Source organism: Carassius gibelio, chromosome A8 (assembly GCF_023724105.1).
Source record: "Carassius gibelio isolate Cgi1373 ecotype wild population from Czech Republic chromosome A8, carGib1.2-hapl.c, whole genome shotgun sequence".
NCBI classification, from domain to species: domain Eukaryota; kingdom Metazoa; phylum Chordata; class Actinopteri; order Cypriniformes; family Cyprinidae; genus Carassius; species Carassius gibelio.
The window spans coordinates 26,350,691-26,373,783 of record NC_068378.1 but is presented as its reverse complement, the minus strand read 5'-3'; the positions used below and the strand labels follow the sequence as shown (position 1 = coordinate 26,373,783).

The 23,093-nt window shown below is 34.0% G+C and overlaps 1 protein-coding gene across 2 annotated transcripts; it reads left to right on the top strand.

Moving 5' to 3' along the window:
* The first annotated feature begins 715 nt into the window (after positions 1-715).
* On the top strand, positions 716-22,980 carry eeig1a (estrogen-induced osteoclastogenesis regulator 1a). Of its 2 annotated transcripts, none has more exons than XM_052604996.1 (11): positions 716-1,073; positions 12,851-12,965; positions 14,201-14,230; positions 15,834-15,950; positions 17,407-17,453; positions 17,568-17,689; positions 17,790-17,891; positions 19,496-19,664; positions 19,741-19,862; positions 20,767-20,808; positions 20,889-22,980. In XM_052604996.1, exons 1-10 carry the CDS (start codon positions 931-933, stop codon positions 20,784-20,786), a joined length of 987 nt encoding a protein of 328 aa, XP_052460956.1. In that variant the 5' UTR covers positions 716-930; the 3' UTR covers positions 20,787-20,808; positions 20,889-22,980. The 2 variants fall into 2 exon arrangements, with proteins under 2 accessions (XP_052460956.1, XP_052460955.1); XM_052604995.1 differs by having other exon boundaries at positions 20,739-20,808.
* Positions 22,981-23,093: the final 113 nt, after the last annotated feature.

Below are 23,093 nucleotides of genomic sequence, written 5' to 3'. Positions count from 1 at the left end.
CGAACCCGCTACGAACTCCCGAACAGACTCAAATGATTCGCGAACCTGCGTCGAACTCCCGAACTGATCCAAATGATTCGCGAAGCCGCTACGAACTCCCGAACTGATCCAAATGATTCGCGAAGCCGCTACGAACTCCCGAACTGATTCAAATGTTTCGCGATCTCCAAACTGACTCAAATCATTCGCGAACCCGCTTTGAACTCCCAAACTGACTCATATGATTCGTGAACCCGCTACGAACTCCCGAACAGACTCAAATGATTCGCGAACCCGCTACGAACTCGCGAACTGATTCAAATGATTCGTGATCCCCAAACTGACTCAAATGATTCGCGAACCCGCTCCGAACTCTCGAATTGATTCAAATGATTTGCGATCCCTCTACGAACTCCCAAACTGGTTCAAATGATTCACGCTCAATACTCCGAACTCCCAAAATGACTCAAATGATTTGCAAAACCGCTTTGAACTCACAAACTGACTCAAATGAATCACGCTCTGAACTCCTTTGGCTTAATTCTCTAATTTCATAACATTTACTGATTTTAAGGTATGAAAAATATGTTGTTAACAAATAAAATATCAATATTTCCATCCCGACCTATAGTTAAAACAGCTAAGCTTCAACATTTTAGTTGTAAAATGCCACATGGTCCCGGTCCGTCCCTGGAGAGAGGGGCGGAGCTTCATAATCTCTGTAGTAAAGCTGAACACACAGTGAGGAACAGAAGAATCACATCCCGACAGAAACACGAGTTCAGTCTCGGAGCTGCTGATGTTTCCGAGCTCACAGTTCTCAAGTTTGCTGTGATTTGTGTTTCTTTTCCCGCGGATGAGCAGTGAATGAAACCATGACCCCGCGGAGAGAGTTAAAAACCGCTGCACACTCTTCATTTTAGAGAATCAAACCATCTCGAGCTCGAGTTCATGGCGTTTCTCGTCAAGAAGAAGAAGTTCAAGTTTCAGACCCACGTTACTCTGGAGGAGCTGACAGCTGTGCCGTTTGTCAACGGAGTTCTGTTCTGTAAGATCCGACTGCTGGATGGAGATTTCACTGCTTCATCATCCAGGTAAGACATATTCATCATCTGTGGACGCTTCATTTGTTTATGCTTGTAGTTCTGCATGCTCTCATTCTAACTGTAGTTCATGCATGCATACATACATGCATACAAGGTATTTAAAAGTGTGAAATGGTTAAAACTGCAGGGAACTTTTTTATTTTGAATGTAAATACCATTGATTTCTGTACTGTAGTATTGCAGTCTGATGCTTTTATTGAGAGAGCCAATAAAAGTCATGAGAGAGTCATGGTACCACTACAGTGCTTTTATAAGGGTAACATGGTAAAAAATAAAATAAATTAGGGTAGTACTATGGTACTAAAATGCTGATAGTGCTGTGGTACTTGTTGCTGTGCAGCTTTAAAATGATTTTTGTTTTTCCTTTAAATACAGCAGGACCTTCTTGCAGTGCTATTGAGTTTATTAATAGTTTAGATTAATATTTTGATTTAGTCTTTATTTTTATATGCCTTTTTTTCATTTAAATTTTTTTGTAGAGGTTTAGTTTTTTATGTGTCATTGTCTTTTTATCATCATTATTATTATTATTATTTTTTTACAAGTCTGTGGAAATTATTTTTTAAATTATATATATATATGTATATTAGTTTAAGCTATTTTTGTACATCAAGTTAAACTAGATGAAATTAAGAAATGCTGCTTTGCCAACTAGCTAAAATAATAATAATAATAAAAACATATATATATATATATATATATATATATATATATATATATATATATATATATATATATATATATATATATATATATATATATATATATTATTATTATATATATATATATATATATATATATATATATATATATATATATATATATATATATATATATATATTTTTTTTTTTTTTTTTTTTTAGTTAATATTTATTTTAGTTCACGTTTTTATTTTTTGTTAAATATTATAACCCTCCCCTCTTGTCATTGTCAAGACGCATTTTTATTTGTATTTTTTTGAGCATCTGGTTCTAGGAGATTAAAAACATTCTTTATTACATTTTAGTTTCTTCTGACCATAGATTTAGTTTTAAAGTAACGCTAATAATGAAGTAATCATCTCAGCGGTTGCATGAGGATGTGACATGTGACCCGAGGGAAGTGAAGACAGACTCACATGTTCAAGATCATTTCCAGATGCAGTGTCTGCTGGATATTTGGACTTTTTTTTGTCGTCTGATACTTCTGTCTGTATCCTGTTTTAATGTCATTATGAGATCCATGATTGAAATTTGTCTGTGTAATCTAGGCGTTGCATTTTAACATTGTCATTTGTTTTACTCGTGACTCAAACTTATAGGTGTCCTATAAAAGCACTTGTAAAGTCAGTCTGAAACGATGTGTTGTAAAATCGTTGTTTGTGAGTGGTTTACAGCTCGGCTTCTCATCACACATAGAATAACAGGAAAAACTCACTCTTCTTCACATCAGTTTTTTCCATCTGTTCATCTCAGTGTTTCACTGCAGGAGTTTTGTGTTGCAAGTTCTGTTTTTATTTGCAATAATGTGCCTTTAAAAAAATAGTTCACCCCCCCCAAAAAAAATTAAGATGTACTAATTCTAAGGACATCTAAGATTAGGATGAGTTTGTTTCTTCATCAGGTTTGTAGAAATGTAGCATTGCATCAGTGTCTCATCACTGCAGTGAATGGGTGCCGTCAGAACGAGAGTCTGATAAAAATATTGTTTTCACCGGTGAAGAAATGATCTTGCCTGAATCAGGAGAGAAACACACAGCTTTTGTCTTCTCCAGATGTTCACTGATGGACTGGAGTGCTGTGGATTATTGTGATGTTTTTATCTAACTCTCATTCTGACGGCACCCATTCACTGCAGTGATGAGACACTGATGCAATGCTACATTTCTACAAACGTTATGAACTCAAATGCATCTTGAGGGGTAGTACATTTTCAGAAAATGTACATTTTTGTGTGAACTTAAGACTAAAACCTGCTTTAAAGTAGTTTTGATTTTGATTTTGTTCAGTTTATGAGAGAACCAGTGCCAGACCACAAGACCTTCAAGGTCTCATTTATTTCTTTTTTTAACATTCCCCTCACACACACACACACACACACACCTCCCACGAGTCGACACTAGTCTAATGGCAGTGAATGGAGAGCGCAGACAGATTGGCTTCAGCATCCTGCTGTTTGCGTGTCTAGTTTTTGAGGATTGTAGCTTATTGTTGAAACACATCAGAAACGGAAGGTTGCTTGATGTTTAGCAGGAAGTTCAGTGCTAAATGTGGTTTTGGTTTCACACTGTTTCAGACAGATGTCAGGAACACGAGGAATGAGGCCATCATCTGTTTTCTGCATCACAGCAATAAATGAGATGTTTGATGCAGTTTTCTTGCTGGGTGATATAGATAGTATAATTTAACATGCAAAGCATCTTTCATCTATTAAAATGTTTTGTAGCAAATGTTGTTTTAGTAGCAAAGAATGCGGTTTATGGCGATAAAGGGTTATATTGGTGCAAATTAATGAAAAATGATTAATTCTCAATTGTGTCTCTTTAGTAGTAATATATATATATATATATATATATATATATATATATATATATATATATATATATATATATAATTAGGGATGTCAAATTTCGATTATTTCCATGATCGATCGTCGTTTAAATTAACGATCAATTAATCGATTAATCGTTAACCATAATACTGCAAAATGCGTCTATTGCAGGCACGCAGTCAGCGGTATGACAGGATGTGCAAAAGCCACACACAAAACGCTTTCTCGCTTGAATTAAAGAGGTTTTAGTCTGAATAAAATGCTAGTAGCAGGATTATAAAATGAATAGATGCGATTATGATCATTTGATAAAATGAAGAGAGCGCGCCATACTTTTGAGGTCATTTTACTTTGTTGACAGTTTCCAATCCCGCACGGAGAACGCTGAACGCGCCTCTTTAAATGGTTTTGTGGTGCTCGTTGTTGTATTAAAGCACAATTGCAATGTTTTCAACTGACATTATTGTATAAAATTATCCGAAATGTGGAGCGTGTGTGACTGCGCTGCACATTAAGTGAACTACATCGGCGCTGCTGCACCAAAACACAGTTGCTCACATTAATTTGATGCTGCTGGATTCGGTCCTAGAAAATGTCAGATTTTAAAAGATCCGGCATACAGCGCATTAGATCGTGACAGTGCATGCGTGCAGACGAGGACGAGCGAGCGCGGCTTTGGCTAGATTTATTTGGAGGTTATTGCTCATGTCTCATTCGGCACAAATCGAAATGTTTCCATATTCGCAATGTATTTGAATGTTAAACTATTATTTATAATGTAAACTAGGCTTGTACTTAACACGCATTCGCATATAGACGGAAAAGATGATCCTCTTCATATGAGCAAAAACGTCCTTGGCATAACAGCAGAGTGGACCGGTATACTACGGTCTATTTAAACTGACCAGTGTAACCTTTTAATGTTTAGTTGACATTTTATTTTGATAATGAACAGACTGCGATATAAGTTTGAATCGCTAGAATATACGTGTGCAGCAGGCTCCGGTGCGATCGAAACAGCTGAGACATTAAAAAAAAAAATATATTTTCTGCAAAAGTGTTTACTTTCATTTGTGCACACTCACAATAAAAACAGAAGATTTGTGCTCTTGTAAAATAAAGCAAACAAACAGAATGCGTTGTCATCCTTTTTTTTTTTTGTGAACTTATGGAGCGCCCACACTTCTGTTTTAAATCCGTTAATCTTAATTAGCCTATTTAAGTCGGATATATTTCGCATAGCCTATTTAAAAAAAAAAAAAAAAAAAAAAAAACATGAAAACAAATTGTTATTTTTATGTTGGGCCTATTACTTAGTAGGCTATACATTTTCCTTAAAGCATCCCATTTTGTCCCAGGGCTTAGAACCTGTTTCTAGTCAGGTCCATGCAGAAACTTGTGAACGATGCTCGGCGTCACCGTTTAGTGACAGCAGTGAATGCTCCGGGAATGTGTCGGTCACAGCGCCTATTAATCGCTGTTTTTAATCCAGCAATTATTTATTTAGAAATTATAAGATCTGATTATGACAAGTGTGGTATAAAAGCTTTGTTTATTAGAGGAATAATAAGTTAACTGGAAAATGTTAGATCTCGACCATGCTTTTGGACCCCATCTTCATTTACGCGGCTTTGTTCTGGTTTGCCGGTTGGTCACGAATTTCCACAAATTCAGTATATTTAAGCATTGTTTCTTTTCCTAAATCTTCATAGTCTAACCCTCTAATTTCCCAGGTTTATTTTATTATCTTTCGCTTTTAATAACTGTTTTCGCATCTCTTACTGTGGTAAACATGGGAAGGGAAATTAAAGATTTCATGAATTAAGAATTCGTTCGATTTATTAATTTGTTCCCTTATTTCACTTAAATCATGGGTTATTTAGGGAACAAAATTAATGAAACATGGACAATTGCCACATTAATAATTCGTAGGAATGAATTAACAAGTTGTAGGAATGAATAGACTACCTGTCCTGTCACTGTGTCCCGCAGCCCTGCAAAGCGCACGATATAAAACAGTTATCTGATGAAATGATTAGTAACTACATTGCATTTAATGTTGAAGAACTTTTATGTTGTTTCTATTTTAGTGTACTTTAAAGTTTAAATCACATTAAAAGCTTAATTTGTACATTGTGAATGAATGATGATGCTTTTATATATCGTCACCGTCACTCACAGCCGCTCGCACGTGTTGAGTGCGCATGAGCCGCACGCAGCCCAACATTGAATCGGTTAACCGACCATCCATAGCCTTAATCGATTGCATCTCTTATCGACAATTAATCGATCATCGATTAATCGTTGACATCCCTAATATATATATATAGTTTTTTTTTCATTAAACTATTTTACCTTTTGTATTCAAAAGTGTGTGTGTGTGTGTGAGAATGAGAATAAAATAAAGCATCAACACGCATCTTGTTTTATTTTTTATGTTGTTTTTGAAAAGAGCATTCAAGCACATGCACCAATATAACAATTCATAGCCATAAACATCATTCTTTACCTCCATATATTGCTACTAAACATTTTAATACAGGAAAAATGACACTTCTATAAACCTTCTGGAGTAAATCATTGAGTTCCTGCTAAAGTTTGCTGCTAAAGTTTAAATGAGAGAAGTGACTTCTTTAAATAGTGGAAGCTTGCTAATGTAAACAAAAGCTAGCCCCGCCTCCGAGGTCTTCTGATTGGCCGGCTGTTTTAATCTTTTTCATGTTTTCAGGACACCTTTACTCTATTTACAGGCTTATTTGTTATCCACATTTAATCAATTCCAGAACTGAAAGTTTTGTTCAAGCTTGGAAACTGTGTTTACTTGTAGTGTAACTTTAGTTTTAGGACTTTTAGATGATGAAGGGAGTTGTTTGGATGTCTTTTTTTAAATTTCAGCATAACAATCTGTAGTTTTAGAGCAGGTCTGCTGGGCCATAGCTCTTTAAAGCTTAACCATAAAAAGCACAAACCACTGAGTGTGTAGCCTTATGCCACATGTGCAGTTTTCCTCTAGTTTTGTGAAACCTGCGTGTTTTACCCAGCATGCATGTTGTTTTTAGCTCCTAGTTTGATCCCAGGTTCAGACATAACTCATGATTACAGCACTTCAAACATGAACCATTCTCACACGCCAAGATGAATAATGCAGATATCCCCAATCAAATTAAATTAGACGTGCTGCGATGTTTAAGTTCCTGACATTGAAAAGTTTGGAGTAATTACGATTTTTGAAATCTCTTCTGCTCACCAAGGCTGCATTTATTTGATCAAAGACAAAGTAAAATCAGTAGCATTATTAAATATTATTACAATTTAAAAATAGCTGTTTTGTGTGTAAATATATTGTAAATTGTAATTTATTATTGTAGTGAAATGCTGTATTTTCTGCATCATTCCTCCAGTCTTCAGTGTCACATGATCTTCAGAAATCATGAATATATGCTACATTAAGAGACATTTGACTATTATCAGAAGTAGCAAGATGGAAAAAGTCACAATTTTGAGATGTAAACACAAAATCCAGGAATAAAAGTCTAAATCGAATCAGACTACAGAAGAAAAGCAGTAAAAATGGTGCGATGTAAATTTAGAATTCTGAGAAAAGTCTAAATTGTGATTTAAACCAGATTCTATAAATGTTTTAGTGTAGTGACTCATAAAGCTCAATACCCTTGTTTGTCCGCTGAGCGACAGATATGAACAGATGTGTTTTGTCTCTGCTGATTCGTGGCTCTGTGTAAGCAGATTTTCTGGAAACTGTTGACCGTGAGCATCTGTCTCAATACTGGACGATATGCATCCAGTGTGCACACACACACACACACACACACACGTGCACGCTCTTCTTCTCTCTTGCTTTTCTCTGTCCTCATTACAGCGTCCACGAAGGCCATAAACCCATCATACGAGCACGACACGCTCAGATCATGATTCAGAGCAGATAATCAGCTTGCTCTCGTAATGAGAGATGTGTCTCTAATGCTGTAAGGTTCAAAGGGTCACTCGTTGGCCTTTATGGGGCTTGTGTTATGTAATTGGGGGATTTATCGTTCGTGTTTCGGGAAGTCTCCCTCCTTGATGTCCAGTAGATATAAATCCAGAACAAGGGCTTACATACAGCCTCGGACTTTCTGTCCAGATTTGCAGTTATGCAACTGGGTTTGTAAATCATGCATTGTCTGCTGGCTGTTTGCAATTGTGCTGTGACCTTTTGACCTCAGCTTCATGAAAGTCACGTGATCTTCATTGATTGAGAGAGAGTTCAGAACGGTGTGCGGCTGATTGATTTCACTCATTGTATTGATTTAATTTAGAGGGGAACTTCAAGTGTGTGTAGTTTCAACCGCTGTGCATGCATAGTTTGATGAAATATTGTATGCAAAAATTTTTTTTTTTTTTAATCCGAATGAATGACTTTATGACTTTTCTCAGAGCCGTTGTGTGCAGGTTAATTGTCATTATGCTGAAAAACTAAAGAAAAAAAAAAGCTGCAATAATTTTTTAAAGGTTCAAGAATCTTTAAAAGATCTTCAAGTTTTGTTGGAATCACTTAGCAAGTAATATACAATAATAATGATAGTAATAATAAATTAAATAGATTATACACATCTAATAGAACACATCTAAAATTGGTAATAATAAAGTAAAAGATAAACAAAATAACAACAATAAGTGAATTATTTATATAATAAAGATATATTAGTATTATTATGAGTAATACTGAATAAATAAAAATAAGAATATAAAATAACAATTAATAATTTACTAATAGACATTTGACAAATACTTGAAGGGAGAAATAAAACTATTATATGCATAAAATATGTTAAATATTAATTATGAATAAAAATATAGAAATTGATCAAATAAGACAACACTAAATAACAAAACTAAATAAATAAATAATACACATTTAATACAAATATGTGAATATTTGTATTAATACAGATATAAATAATATGATATAAAATAACAAACATTAAATACATTTTATGCATCTAATAAAAATGTGAATATTACTATGAATAATACTATATACTATATATGTGTGTATAAAAGAATGCAAAATAAAGTATACACATTAAACATTAATATTATTAAATGACATAGAAATAGTTAATTAATGAAATAATAACAAATTATATACATAAAATAAAAAATATAAATAATAATAGGAATAATTCTAAAATCAGGTCACTCTACATCATGAATGCATGAATTAATAAATAAGGATGCTTCTTACTTTAACATTTAGAAGATGCTTTCATCCAAAGAGACTTACAGTGCATTCAGTATATATATATTTTTTTTACCAGTATATTTGTTCCCTAGGAATCGAACCCACAACCTGCAAGGCTCTACCCCTGAGCCACAGGAGCACTACTCTGTGTGAACCAGGGGCCTTATTAAACCAACTTCCTGTCCAAATCTGATTTGGCCCCTGTGCCTCTGCGGGGCCCGGTGACTGCACACAGCTGGTCCAACTCAGCACTTCATTCATTGGCTGCTCTGGATATCACTTCCTGTTTTGAGATTAGTCAGCTTGAAGGAGAGCGTTCTGATGCATTTGAGAAAAAAATTAAATTGCATTAATACATATCTTGTTCTAGATCATTGTCATGGAAGTGCGTCTTCACTGAGAGCCAAATGTAAACAGATGCTCCGTGTCATGATTTCAATCGGCATATTTTTGTAGTTACTGACTGATGGTTTAATATTGTGCATGTGATAATTAGTTAGATTTTGATAGCATTGCATTTTAACCCTAAGTCAGGGTTATTTGCGTTAATACAGTGTGTGTGTGTGTGTGTGTGTGTGTATAGACACACACACACACACACACACCAGGGTTATTATAGTTAACTACAACCATAAAAAAGATTGTTGATACTTGAAATAAAATAAAATACAAAAAATAAAGTAAACATTTCAATTTTTTATTTATTTTGAATTAATGATTTAAAATAAGTAAAACTACAACTGAAATAAACTTGAATAAAAACTAATTATAAAATGTTTTAATATATAAAAAATAATAATAAAAAGAACACTGTAGTAAAATTAACACTTAAACTATAAAAAAGATGTCTAAACATTCTATAAAACATTACTTGAAATAAGCTAAACATTAACTAATATAAAATAAAACAAAAGAATAAAAAAATGAAAACTTATTTCAGCTAGTTGCCAAGGAAATCTTTTTCATTTTTAGTATTATAATTACCAAAACTAAATAAACTAATAAATTAAAATTATTAATTATATATAAAAATACAAAAAAAAAAAAAATTAGAAATAATAAAAACATGAAATAAATAAATAAAATTAATAAAATGATAAATTATATACAAGCATACTCTGAAAGAGATAATTACAATTTAATAAATAAAAAAATACAATTAATAAAAAATATAAAAAATAAAATTAATACAAATATAATAAAAAAACTAACGAAATAAAAATTCCATCATATACAAAATAGAATTACTAATTATTATAAAAAATTTAAACACAACATTGCATGTGTTTTAAGCTATTTAAGGTTAAAGTTGATTTGGTCTTGATTATTTTTTGATAATAAAGAGTTGTGAATCTCACACACCTGCCTCTGGTTTCTCTCTCCCAGCAAACCTTCGCTCCTGCTACTCTGCTTGGCTCGCATCTAATGCATATTTATTCCACATGAATCTCGCTCATGGATCTTTTGTGCGCTCTGAATTGTCCCGAGTCTCCCAACAATTGGTCCATTCAGGAGCGCTTGATTGGGTTTGCGTTTGGCCAGCGTGGGAGAGAGTCGAGCCCAGAGCATGAAAAGAGAATACACAAGATCGCACAAAGCCTGTTGTGTTGTTGTTTGTGGGACTGTTTCATGTAGGAATTGGTGCTTTGTAAATGATGGGAATTTAGAGCAGCATTCCATTAAAATATTAGATATTTGAGGAAAAAGTGCATGCAAATCTTGCATACTAAGTGTTGTCAACCATATAGATGCTACGCTGTTGACTTTTCAGAATATTTGGAGTGGTTTCTAAGGGGTTGCTTACTGGCTCAAGTCAAAAACATTATTTTTAACACTTTCTCAGTGCATTATGGGTGTCCTCTTTTTCTCTTTACTCTCCTGTTCTGTCAGTATTAAAGTGTTCGTGGTTACTACAGTGAGAGGACAAAGTACCGTGGCCCGTGGAATGCTGGGAAAGAATGTGTGTGTCGGGGGGGGAGAAAATGAACCAGATCGGCTCTGATTACAAGAAGTGCTGGAACAGAAGAAACGTACGATACTGAAGCCTCTGATGACCCTCAATGTGTTCAGAGACTGAGGATTCTTGGAATGTGTGTGTGTGTGTGTGTGTGTGTGTGTGTGTTTATATCTTCAAAGCAGAAGATGATAAATTGTATCTCTTCTGATGTGTTCTGACTGATTTGACTGTTTTTGTTGTTTGGGGTAATAGAGACTATATGTTTAAAAATGCACATGTTCGAAGGATTGAGTTGGTCAATTTTTGTTTGTTTTTGCTCACTATGGTAACATTTATTACAGTAAAATTGTGAAATATTATTACAATTTAAAATAACACTTTTCCATGTTAATATATTGTAAAGTGTAATTTATTTCTGTGATGCGCCGCTGTATTTTCAGCATCATTCCTCCAGTCTTCAGTGTCACATGATCTTCAGAAATCATGAATAATATGATGATTTACTGCTCAAGACACATTTCTGATTGTCATCAATGTTGAAAACGGTTGTGCTGCACAATATTTTTGTGGAAACTGTGATGCATTTTATTTTTCAGGATTCGTTGACTAATAGAAAGTAAAACAAAAAAACAGCATTTATTTGAAACAGAAATCTTTTGTAACATTATAAATGTCTTTCCAGTCACTTTTGATCAATTTAACACATCCTTGCTGATTAAAAGTTGTTTCTGTTTGGCGTCAGTTTGACCCTTAAAACACATTTTAAGTGTGTTTTTAAGTATGCTTGAGTTATTAAATGCCACAGTCTCTCTGAGGCCCCACAAACAGAGCAAAGGTTATCATGGTTTAGGGTTAATTTGTCTCGAGTGTGTGTGTGTGTGTGTGCTGGTGTGTCCTCATGTTGATGAATGTGTGTGAGTATCTGCAAACATGTATGCACTTTGCTTTAGTCCGAGAACATGAAACTGAGTCACACCAATACCACTTCTCAGTGCGGTATGAAGTGTGTGTGTGTGTGTGTGAAGATGGATTAGGAAGAGATGCCATGCTTTTGTAGATGGAGATGTTCTGGTGTGTGTTTATATCCAAAATATATAACATATTGATTATATTTTACTTTACCTGTCAGTGATGTCATCATGAACTAATGTATGTTTGAATAAATCTGTCATGAAAATGAGTTTTCAGCAATCGTTTAAAACGTTGTATTTCAACAGCGATAACTGGAGTATAAGCATGGTTATCTTATTTGCAATTTAAATGTCTGTTTTGGTTATTAAATCAATTAGATTGATAAATTGATTGTAGATTTTATAACAAAATACATGCATTAAATGTCATTTCGAGGCTTTTTTTTGGCGGCTTGACATTCGTATAAGTAAACTAATCATCTGTTCCTCGAGTTATATCGCGAAATAAACACGAATGAACATCAGGAGGTATTTTTAAAAAATGCTAAACGTACTGAAATGTATTATGTCTCATATAATCACAAGCTATTATAAAATAATAAAGCAGCTTGTAAACAGTAAGTTATGTTATATTTTCTTCAGGAAAGCCATTCAACGCACATGAACTTAGTTTAATAGAAAAACTATTCTAGAGAGATAAATATACGCACTATATTACATTTATTTGACTTCTCCTGTTAGCGATTGTCTTCAGAAGCTCATGTACGTTTGAATATGTCATGAAAACTAGTTTTTATTAAAGTTATTTTCCAACTGCGAATTGATGTAGAAACATTGATAACGTTGATATGAAAACTGCATTGTGTGTTGATTAGCAAATCAATTTTAGCTTAAGATTTTAGTTGTTTTTACGCTTTCTGCTCAACGAAAACTTTCATTTTTAGTGTTTCCTTAAAACTCATTTTGGTGCCTGGCCAGTCATTGACTGATCATTGAGCACATGTTCTCCATAATCCTTCACAATGTCATGAAACAAACTCTCTTCGGTTTAGTTTAGCCTTTAAAGGAGGCATGACTAGAGGCATGTGACTGAAATAACAGTCCTGGATCTTTGTTCTCTCGTCCACAGAGAAGAGGTCCACCAAAACGCTGTTCGCTGGATGAAGAGGTTCTCCTTTGTTTGCAAAATGAGCGCTAACACCGGCGTCCTGGACCCCTGCCTGTGTCGCGTCTCTGTCAGGAAGGTGAGAGGATGAATTCTTCATGATTTGGGCTCACTGAAGACTGCTTAGGGTCCGAGCTGAACGTAAAAAGTTAAGTGGAAGTTAAAGTGTTGCTCATGAAGGTGTGCTGGGATCAGAGTTACATTTAAAAGTAATGCATTACAATATTCTAAAAGTTAGTTACTCCTTAAAAAAGTAACTAATTACAGTTACTTTTTATGGAAAGGAATGCTTTTTGCGTTACTTTTTAAATCTGGAATGGGCTTGCTTGTTTGTTTGTAAAATAAAAAAAAGTTCTGTTTTTGGCAAATATTAAAGCCGAAGTACAGTAGAATGCAGAAGAAGAAATTTCAGCACACTCCAGTAATACAAAAAGGCACAAAAATGTTAATAAGTATGGTTGCACTGGATCATCAAAGGTCAGAAGCAAAGACATTGGTTTATAGAAAAGAATTACTGTATTTTCTGGACTATAAGTCACACTTTTTTTCATAGTTTGGCTGGTCTTGCGACTTATAGTCAGGTGCGACTTATTTATCAAAGTTAATTTGGCATGAACCAAGAGAAATGAACTAACAGAAAACATTATCATCTCCAGCCACCAGAGGGCGCTCTATGCTGCTCAGTGTCCTGTAGTCTACACTGAAGACATAGAGCGCCCTCTCGTGGCTGGAGACGGTAATGTTTTCTCTTGGTTCTTGGTTCTAAATAAACACGACTTATAGTCCAGTGCGACTTATATATGTTTTTTTCCTCATCATGATGTAATTTTGGACTGATGCGACTTATACTCAGGTGCGACTTATAGTCCAAAAAACACGGTAAATGCGTAAAGGATATTTGTGTTGTTTAAAATTTAACTAATGCAGGTTTGCATCATATTCTCGTTGTATTATTTTTATTCATTTTGAGAAATACTGAATCTGTAATTATTATTTTTTTGAGTGAGATGAATTAATGCATATTCATATTTATTTTCGAACTACAGTAACATCTTATGATTTTTCTCAACATGGGCACTCGAGAGCTGTCAATCAATTATTTAAAGTTACTTATTTGAAAAACTAACTCAGATATTCATTTGTAAATTAAAAAATAATGCATTACTTTACTAGTTACTTGAAAAAAGTAATCTGATTACGAACTTGCGTTACTTGTAATGTGTTTCTCCTAACACTGGTCGGGGCGAACATCGATGGCGTTTAGTGTTGACTGTCCCGTCACTGAACTTCTCACTCTTCCTGTTTTCATTTCAGGAACTCAAAGGAGGAAAAGCTTATTCAAAGGTGAGTGAAAGCGTCCACATCTTTCCTTTAGAAATGAGATGCAATTTAACATTCATTCAGAGGCTTAATACAACTATTTATCTCTTTACATCCAAAAGTTTGGGGGCAGTTATAATTTCTTCATTTATTTTAAAGACAGAAATTAATACATTTATCGAGCATCAATTTAAATTGATCAAAAGTGAAAAAAGACATTTATAATTTTATAAAATATTTCTATTCCAAATATAAATGTTCTAACTTTGTTAACCAAAGAATCCTGCAGAATAAAAATATTAACTGTTTTAAACATTGATAATAATCAGAAGCAAATCATCATATTTACATGATTTCTGAAGACTGGAGGAATGATGCTGAAAAATGTCAGGTTTGATCACAGAAATAAATTACTGTTTAACAGATATGCACATAGAGAACAGCTACTCTAAATTGTAATAATATTTCAGAATATTAATGATTTTACTGTATTTTTTATCAAATAAATGCATCCTTGTTGAGACATTCATTTAAAAATATTTCAGACCCCAAACTTTTAAACACCGAGTCAGTCATCAACATCATAATCTGGATAAAATATCAACTGTGTGTAATATAGAGACAATTATTATCTGAATGTCATGTTGCATAAAGCTTTAAACGTGCATCAATTTTGTCTCTCTTTCCATCAATTCAGTTTCAGTTTAATAAACAGATAAAATTGAGTTTCTCTCTGTCACTGGATTAATAATTTTATATACTTTTGATTTGCACCATAAAGCATTGCTTTTGCAAACCCTTTGGTTTTCTCTCATCATCAACACATTAGACTTTACAGCATCATTGTGTTCACCTCGTCTTGATGTTGTAAACTCATTTGTCTGGCTAGTCATAAGATTTACACGCTCATTATGATGTTAAAGTCATCCGACTGTAGGTTTCAGGGATGTGACGCTTAGCTTACATAAGCATTGCTTAGTAGCGCTCACATAAAAGACCATTCAATCTCACGGCCGGACCCAGAAGTGCCCTAGATAGTGCATTCTTTGGCAGTCAATTAACTTTTCCTTGTATTTTCTCCTGCAGCAGGGCAAGGATTTCCCCCATCTAAAAATACACATGCCCCGCAGGAGAAGCGCTCTTTAAATAAATGCGTCTGGCAGCGCTAGGTGTTCAGGGAAATGAACCCCTCGTGGAGACACAATAAGTCAACAGGATGTTTAACTAGAAGCCGAATACTAAACGTTTACCGAACTCTCAGACGTGCAACAGAAATGACGCTTCGCTGGTCTCAAAATAGCAAATAATGAATGAAAGAGGCTCACCAAACGAACTCTCCAATTACTTCCGGAAACATAAGGAAGTGGATTATTCTGGGAAACGTATGATTCATTTTGTCATGACTGTGATATTCCCGTATGGACGGATCAAACTTCTAATCGAATTAGTTATGAAAGGCAGAGATTCAACAAAGTGTTGAAGCAGGAGCATGAGTCTGATGTGCACCATATGCTCTATACCCTGCCAAACCAAATCAGCACATATTTCAGATTTGGCATTGCATGATGGGAATCCTGTGCTTATAAACGTGTGTGTGTGTGTGTGTGTGTGTGTGTGATGCTCTCAGTTGGGCTTTGCTGATCTGAACATGGCAGAGTTTGCTGGTTCGGGATCCACCGCGCGCTGCTGTCTGCTGGAGGGATACGACACCAAGAACACACGGCAGGACAACTCCATCCTGAAGGTCAGAGGTCAAACAGCATCACTCATTTATCTCATATATTAGAAACGGCATTTTTTAGCAAGTGACACAAAGACATACAATTAAAAGTGCCAACAGGAGTGCAGATACAAGATTCATGAAGATAATTTAAAAGAAGAAAAAAAGAAAGAATATAACTTTTTTAAAATCAAGCCAGGGAGGTTAAAAATATAAGGGACAGTAGACAGAAATGCAAGAAATTAATTAAAAAAGGAATGCATGAAAATACATCAATTAATTTAGCATAATAAAACAAACTGAACGGGGTGCACATGCAAGAGACAGTAGATAGAAATTCAACAAATAAAATAATTTAATACATAGAACTGAAACATAACATTTTTAAAACTGAGCCAACAGGGGTGCAAATACGAGACATGGTGGACAGAAAACAAATAAATAAAATACAAATAAATGAAAAAATATCAGTAAAACTGATCAAATATCAATTTAAAAAATCTAATCTTTTTTGCCCCCGTTGTATAAGCTAAAGGGTGAAATACAAGACACTGTAGAAAGAAATGAATGTGAAACAAACAAATAAATAAAATAAAAATACATGGAAAGATTAAACTTTATAAATAAACAGGAACTTAAGCCAACAAGAGCAAAAATGATGGACAGCAGATAGAAATTCATATAAAATAAATAAAATAAAAATAAATACATAAAAAATAAATGAAAATATATAAATAAAACAGAATTTTTTTTCTAGCTAAAGGAGGAGCAAAAGCAACAGACCGTAGACAGAAATTAATGTAAAACAAACAAACAAATAAATAAAATAGAAATAAATAAAAAAATACAGGTACATATGAATAAACAGGAACTTAAAGTGTAAAAATCAAGCCAACAAGAGCAAAAACAAGGTATAGTAGACTGAAATTTAAGAAATTAATTCCAAATAATAAATAAATAAATACATAAAATGGAAATAGATAAATACATAAAAATTTAAGAAAATATACAAGACGAAACATATACTTAACCTTTTTAAAACCAAGCCAACAGAGGTGCAAATACAAGGGACAGAAGATAAAGAAAAAATAATTTAAGATTATAAATAAATGCATGAAATAAATGAGAATAGATCAATAAAAACAGGAACTTCACATTTTTTAAAAATCAAGCTAAAAGAGATGGAAATACAAAGGACCATAGACAGAAATTCAATAAATATATATATAAATAAAGGAAATAAAACAGACACTTAACATGTTTAATATGAACAAAAAGAAAACAATAACACTCCAGGTTTATGAATATATAATTGTTTATCTCTGCTCTCTCCTGCATGATTTGTTGTTTCCTGGTTATGTAATTTTCTTGAAGCTGTTCTCCATCTTGCTTCAAAGACATTAAACTGAAGTCTTTTATGCAAGCATTATTCCCAATGTTAAACGGATCTGTGAAAATCAAACTTGTCATTTCCTGTCAGGTGACCATCGGAATGACCCTCTTATCTGGAGATCCATGCTTCAAAACGTGAGTGTGTGGCTTCTCGGTGTCTGCTCTGCCTCCTTCAGGCTGAGAAACAAACATAATGAGCAACGTTACTGATTACATGAGTGTCACAAAGGCTTTTTTGTGTGTAATTAGTCCGCCGAGCACTGCCAAATGTATATCTGTGTCCGGTCGAGACCCTTCCCTGCAGCTGGACTGTAAAGGAGAAGGAACCGCTGAAGTTTTGGCTAAACGGAGACCTTCTGTACTCAGCTCCGGTAAAGTCACATGTCATTAACGCTGTATTATATCACAGACACGAATGAGAGACAGTAATAATGACATCCTAATATTTCATGTCATGTTTTTGTTCTTTAGCTCTTCCCGAGGAGGTGGATCAGGGTCAGGGTCTTGATGAATCCTTTCACACGGGACACTCACGCAACTCAAGTTATGCCAGTCAGCAGAGCAAACTATCAGGTGTGTGTGTGTGTGTGTGTGTGTTTACACTGACCGACTGACTTTCCATAAGAAAGGAAACTAGTTAATTCTGTAGGATTTCTTGCATGTCGTCGCCAGTTACTGATTCAGGAAGTGCTTACAGCTTCCTGTCTTTTTTCCCTGCTATTGTGTGGGAATGTTTTTTTTTAACATACTGCTACTGACACTTCAGGATCGCTCGCCGCAAAAGCACTTAAAAGACACTTAAAGATGTTTCCCAGCACTTTCTCATCAGCTACAGTGTGTTTGTGTGCTTTATTCAAGTCATTGCTGCATCTAAGTAAGTTATATATGACATGGATTAGGTATGTTTTTAATATTATTAAATACAGATGTTATTATAAAATTATTTTATTAAACTTAAATTAAAAATAAAAGTATAAAAAAATATTTAACTGAAATAACACATAAACATAAGACATATAACACAATTAAAATCATTTTATCTAATTAAAGTTAACTTAATGACAAATAACAAAAACTAAAAATTTAATAGAAGGTGTTTTATATATACATACATATATGTATAAAATGACAAAAATACAATTATCTTAAAAATATTAAAATATAAATGAAAAATTACTAAAGAGAAAATACTATATTATATTTTCTCAATTATACTAAAATAACATTAAATCATGTTATTCTGTAATAACATTAATCTGTATTTTTACACGTGACTTTGACTGATGATGACAATGTCTTTAAAAAAAAGTAAAATTCACAAAATTTTATAAAGATATATAATTTTTTGTCATGCATAATATTTTTCACATTTTTTTATTGATTTGTAGTACTTTCTAGTACTAGTGTTTATTTACTGTCATCTGATGTTTGTTTTTGTATTTTTTTCCTATTTAACTCTTTGAATTGTCAAGATTTATCACTTTAATTAAAACAAAAGGTGAAGATTTTTAAGAGGAGAAGGTCACAATTATTCGATTTAGTCTGAAATTACATTTTGTTAAACTCGTATTCAACTACAGGTTGGACCACACTGGCCAATACCGATTAACCGATAGTTTTTAAATTGTATACTGAAAGAAAACTAAAATAGTGCTTTATTTTTTTTTTTGTCAACAAATTATGAATTAAAACATGCACTATAGTATACTGTATACACACTGTTCGTTGTCTGTTTTAAATCCACAGCTGAAGTGTCCCACATCAAACAAACAGCATGTGGCGTCAGTGTTTTTGCCTCTAGAGGTCACTCTTGCACTTTCTAATAACAGCGCACCTTCAGACGCTCCAGCAATAGACGAAACTTGGAAAACCATTGCCATGGATTTTTGCAGATCGTTCCAGCAATCAATTATCGGTGCCGATTAATCAGCAAAACCGATATATCGGTTGACCTCTACATTCAACAACTACTTTGAATCAATGAAAAAGAAGCCATTACCAGACCTTTTCTCTGTTCAAAGCTCAAATACAGGTTTCCATGGTTTACTACACTTTCTGCAACCTAGAAACATCATAAAATCGCTCTTCTGAGAAGCTGTGGAGCTTGAAGTGTTGCATGGTGTTTATTAATCTTGCACAATTGCACAAAACGCACTTATTTCTGTTTGTGTTTACAGGCTACAGCACCGAACACTCCTGCTCCTCCAGTCTGTCTGATCTGACCCATCGCAGAAACACATCTACAGGCAGCAGTGTGAGCGCCGACACCCCGTCTGAGAGTGACACCCGTCCCGAACGACCTCCACGACCCCCGCGACCCATGCTACCCTCCAACAGACCACCGCGGTACGTTCACGTCAGCCGGGAGAAACCGAAATATCTGACAGTAAATTTAACTGGTATTTCCTTCTGTTCATTGCAGGAGGAAGCAGGATTCGGTGGAGGATCACCCGACCTGGGTCAACGACACACGTATCGACGCAGACGACATCGTGGAGAAGATCGTCCAGAGTCAGAACTTTTCTGACATCAGTAACAACGAAGGTGAGCATTTCAGAAACCGGACAATCAAACTCCATTTCAGCTGAGCTGTAAACTGTGTCTGAACATTGATGCATTGTTCACTTCTAGTGGAAATACGAATGCGTCTGCTCACAAAACTTATAATTATTGGACCGAAACAAGAATTTAAACTTTAAGAAAAATTAAGCATGATTAATAAAATAATTTATCTATTTTTGTATTTCCAGTTTTGATGCATGTATTTAAATGACAATATACACACTTTTATTTGTATACAATCTGAAAATAAATAAATGAATAAATATTTTATCTTTATTTTATTATTTATTTATAGTATATTAAATATATTGCATATCGAGTGCACTTGTGTACTGTATAGAAATATTATATATAATAATATAATATATAAATATAATCAGCAAATAATAAAAAATATAGTAAAAACAAATAAAATTACAAAAATATATAAAATGGTTGAGATGAGAAATTAAATGTGGTTAATAAAATTATTGCAGTTTTTTTTATTTGTATTTACAGTATTGATGGAGGTTTTTAAATATATTTTTTAGATAAAATTTAAATACAATCTGCAAATGTATTTTAATAATATTATATACAGTAATTAAGGTTATATATAAAGCATATATATACTCTATGTAAACATGCAATAAAATATACACACACACAACTTTTAATTGACATGCACAGGACTTCACTGAACATCTTCATCATACCTGATATAAACTTGAGATGACACCATGATGTATGTAGTGATGAAATAATGATCCTCCATTTGCCAAAATCTGCTTACAAGCGAGATGCATTTGACCCAGGTGTGAATGTGTTCATGTGTTCACTGCAGTCTATTCACCTTCTGTTCGGTCTGTGTGTGTTCAGATAGTAATCTGAGACTGTTTGTGAGCAGAGACGGATCGACAGCGCTGAGCGGCATCCAGCTGGGAAACAGGTGATTCAACACAAAGATACAGCATCAAGAGCTGCAAAAACACACAAACTCACTGATCATCCTCTGTGTTGTGTTCACAGGGTCTCTGCCGGTGTGTATGAGCCAGTCGTCATCGAAAGCCATTAGAGTTACACCCGTGCTGCTCCTGTGTTATCACTTCATCAAAATACTGGAAGAATCACACAAATCTATTCCAATCACCTGCTGCATTAGATATTTGATCAGACAAACGTTAAAGTGCTAAACCCTTGCAGGTTTTTTTCTCTCTCTTTTTCTCAGATTTGCAAGAACCAACGTTCAAGTTGTGAGATAAAAAGTTTGTATTATTATTTGTTTTATTCTGTGTTGGAAACGGTTACACATTCATGTCGTCTGCTTCCAGCTGCACACTGTACAGTGTGTGTGTTTTGTCTCGTCTGTTTCTTCCTCTCACATCTGTAAGTGTTCTTGTGTCTGAGTCTGATGCCATGTTTTTAGTTTGCGGTGAACACTTAGTTTTGTTATGATTGGGCTCCTGGCGTGGGCTTTTCCTGGAGCACCAGCCGGTCTGAGTGCTGTGAAAGGACCAGATATATTCGCGGATCCACAGGACGTCCCGTCTGTTGTCTGTGGTTTTACTCTCACTATTAAACCTGTTGCTGTGCAACACAGATTCTAGTGTTAGAAAATCAGCTTAATGCACTTTACAGGAGAATCTCACCAAAACCGTCCAGGTCATATTGTAGCTCAAGTTCAGAATGAAAATGAATTATTTATTTATAAAGAGGAAGTTAAACCTATTTTAGGATCTGGCAAAAATGAAAATGTGCTCATCTTCAGACCATCCAAGATTAGGATGAGTTTGTTTCTTCATCAGATTTGGAAAAATGTAGCATTCCTTCACTCGCTCACCATTTTTGGCATTTTTTTTTTTTTTTTTTTTAACATTGATAAGCAATTTCTGTTTATTCCCATTACAAATAATTCCCATTATTGCTTATTCACAATGATTTTCACTACCCCTTTTTTAATTTGCATTGTTTTCTAATTGACTTGATAATATAAATCAATATGGCACTATTAACTGCTTGCTTTATTATATTAATAATTGTCTTTTTTATTTAACACATTATTATTATTATTATTAATGTATATGCAACGCAAAAATCTATATATATAGGAAAAAAATTAGAACAAATCTTTAAAAGACTAATAATAGTCTTTTTTTTTTTTCAGTAAATTCTTCCGATTTTGGGATGAAATATGACCTGGACATTTCTAGCGAGATTTCATGAGATTCACCCAAATACATTTGGGAGCCAAACTGCATACAATAAATACAAAATACACAATATTTCTAAATACAGTTTCTGTAAGAACATGTTTATTGGTTTATCACGAGCTGTTGATGTTTAGTGTGACACTAATGTTTGATTATTCACAATATCATAAATGATTTCAACCCCTCCTGGTTCACACATCGCTGACAGGACAGTAAATCTCTCTCTATCATTGTGAAAGTGAGTTTTACGGCCCTCACGCTGCAGATCCGCCTCTTGAAAACATTCAACCGTGGCTGATTTTTCCAATACAGAGGAACTCCACACATCCTCAAATTTCCCAGAACCAGCTGGCTGCTTCTTTTCCTTCGTAAAACAATCCCTTGAGACAAATTGTGCTGGAGTTTTACAGTAAGACATGCTTCAAGTGCACTTGATAAGCTGTGATCGACTCTTTTCAGATGTGTACAGTGCTGCTCATATGAACGGAGTGCTTGTATGAGTCTTTTAACTGCTTTATTCATATATTTCCATTGTTTTTAAGCTTTTAAACTGGAGTTCTCTCATTTATTCTAATGTGAACGTACTCCAGATTGGCATATTAATTTTAGCACATGATAAATGCATTTTTAATGCACTAAACACTAGGATCATACAAGCAGAATGATGTCCATCTGTTCAGCAACAAACACTGAGATCTTTACACGTACTTTAACTCTGGAGCCAGATAAAGAGTACAAAATGCACAAGTCCTTCATATCTTTTTCAGATAAGCTAACATTTTAATGCTATATTAATGAGATAGACCTATAACTTAACAAATGTGTATAATTTCAATGAAATTCACTATGTAGCACACTTTTTTTTGTGAATCTCAAATGTGCTTTTAATAAAGTTTAAGAAACTGTTTTAACCTTTCTGCTTTGTCGTCATTACGAAGGTTTGTTGCACATTAGATTTATTTAAATTTTACCTTAATATGATTTAACTAGTTATTAGCTTTTCATTTAAATTTCCTCTAAAAAT

Bases quoted from the DNA above. Each gene is read 5' to 3' on its own strand.
- eeig1a (XM_052604995.1), top strand. From the start codon at position 931: ATGGCGTTTCTCGTCAAGAAGAAGAAGTTCAAGTTTCAGACCCACGTT. The intron at 1,074-12,850 runs GTAAGACATATT...TCTCGTCCACAG, and splicing joins TTCACTGCTTCATCATCCAG to AGAAGAGGTCCACCAAAACG. The intron at 15,951-17,406 runs GTCAGAGGTCAA...ATTTCCTGTCAG, and splicing joins AGGACAACTCCATCCTGAAG to GTGACCATCGGAATGACCCT.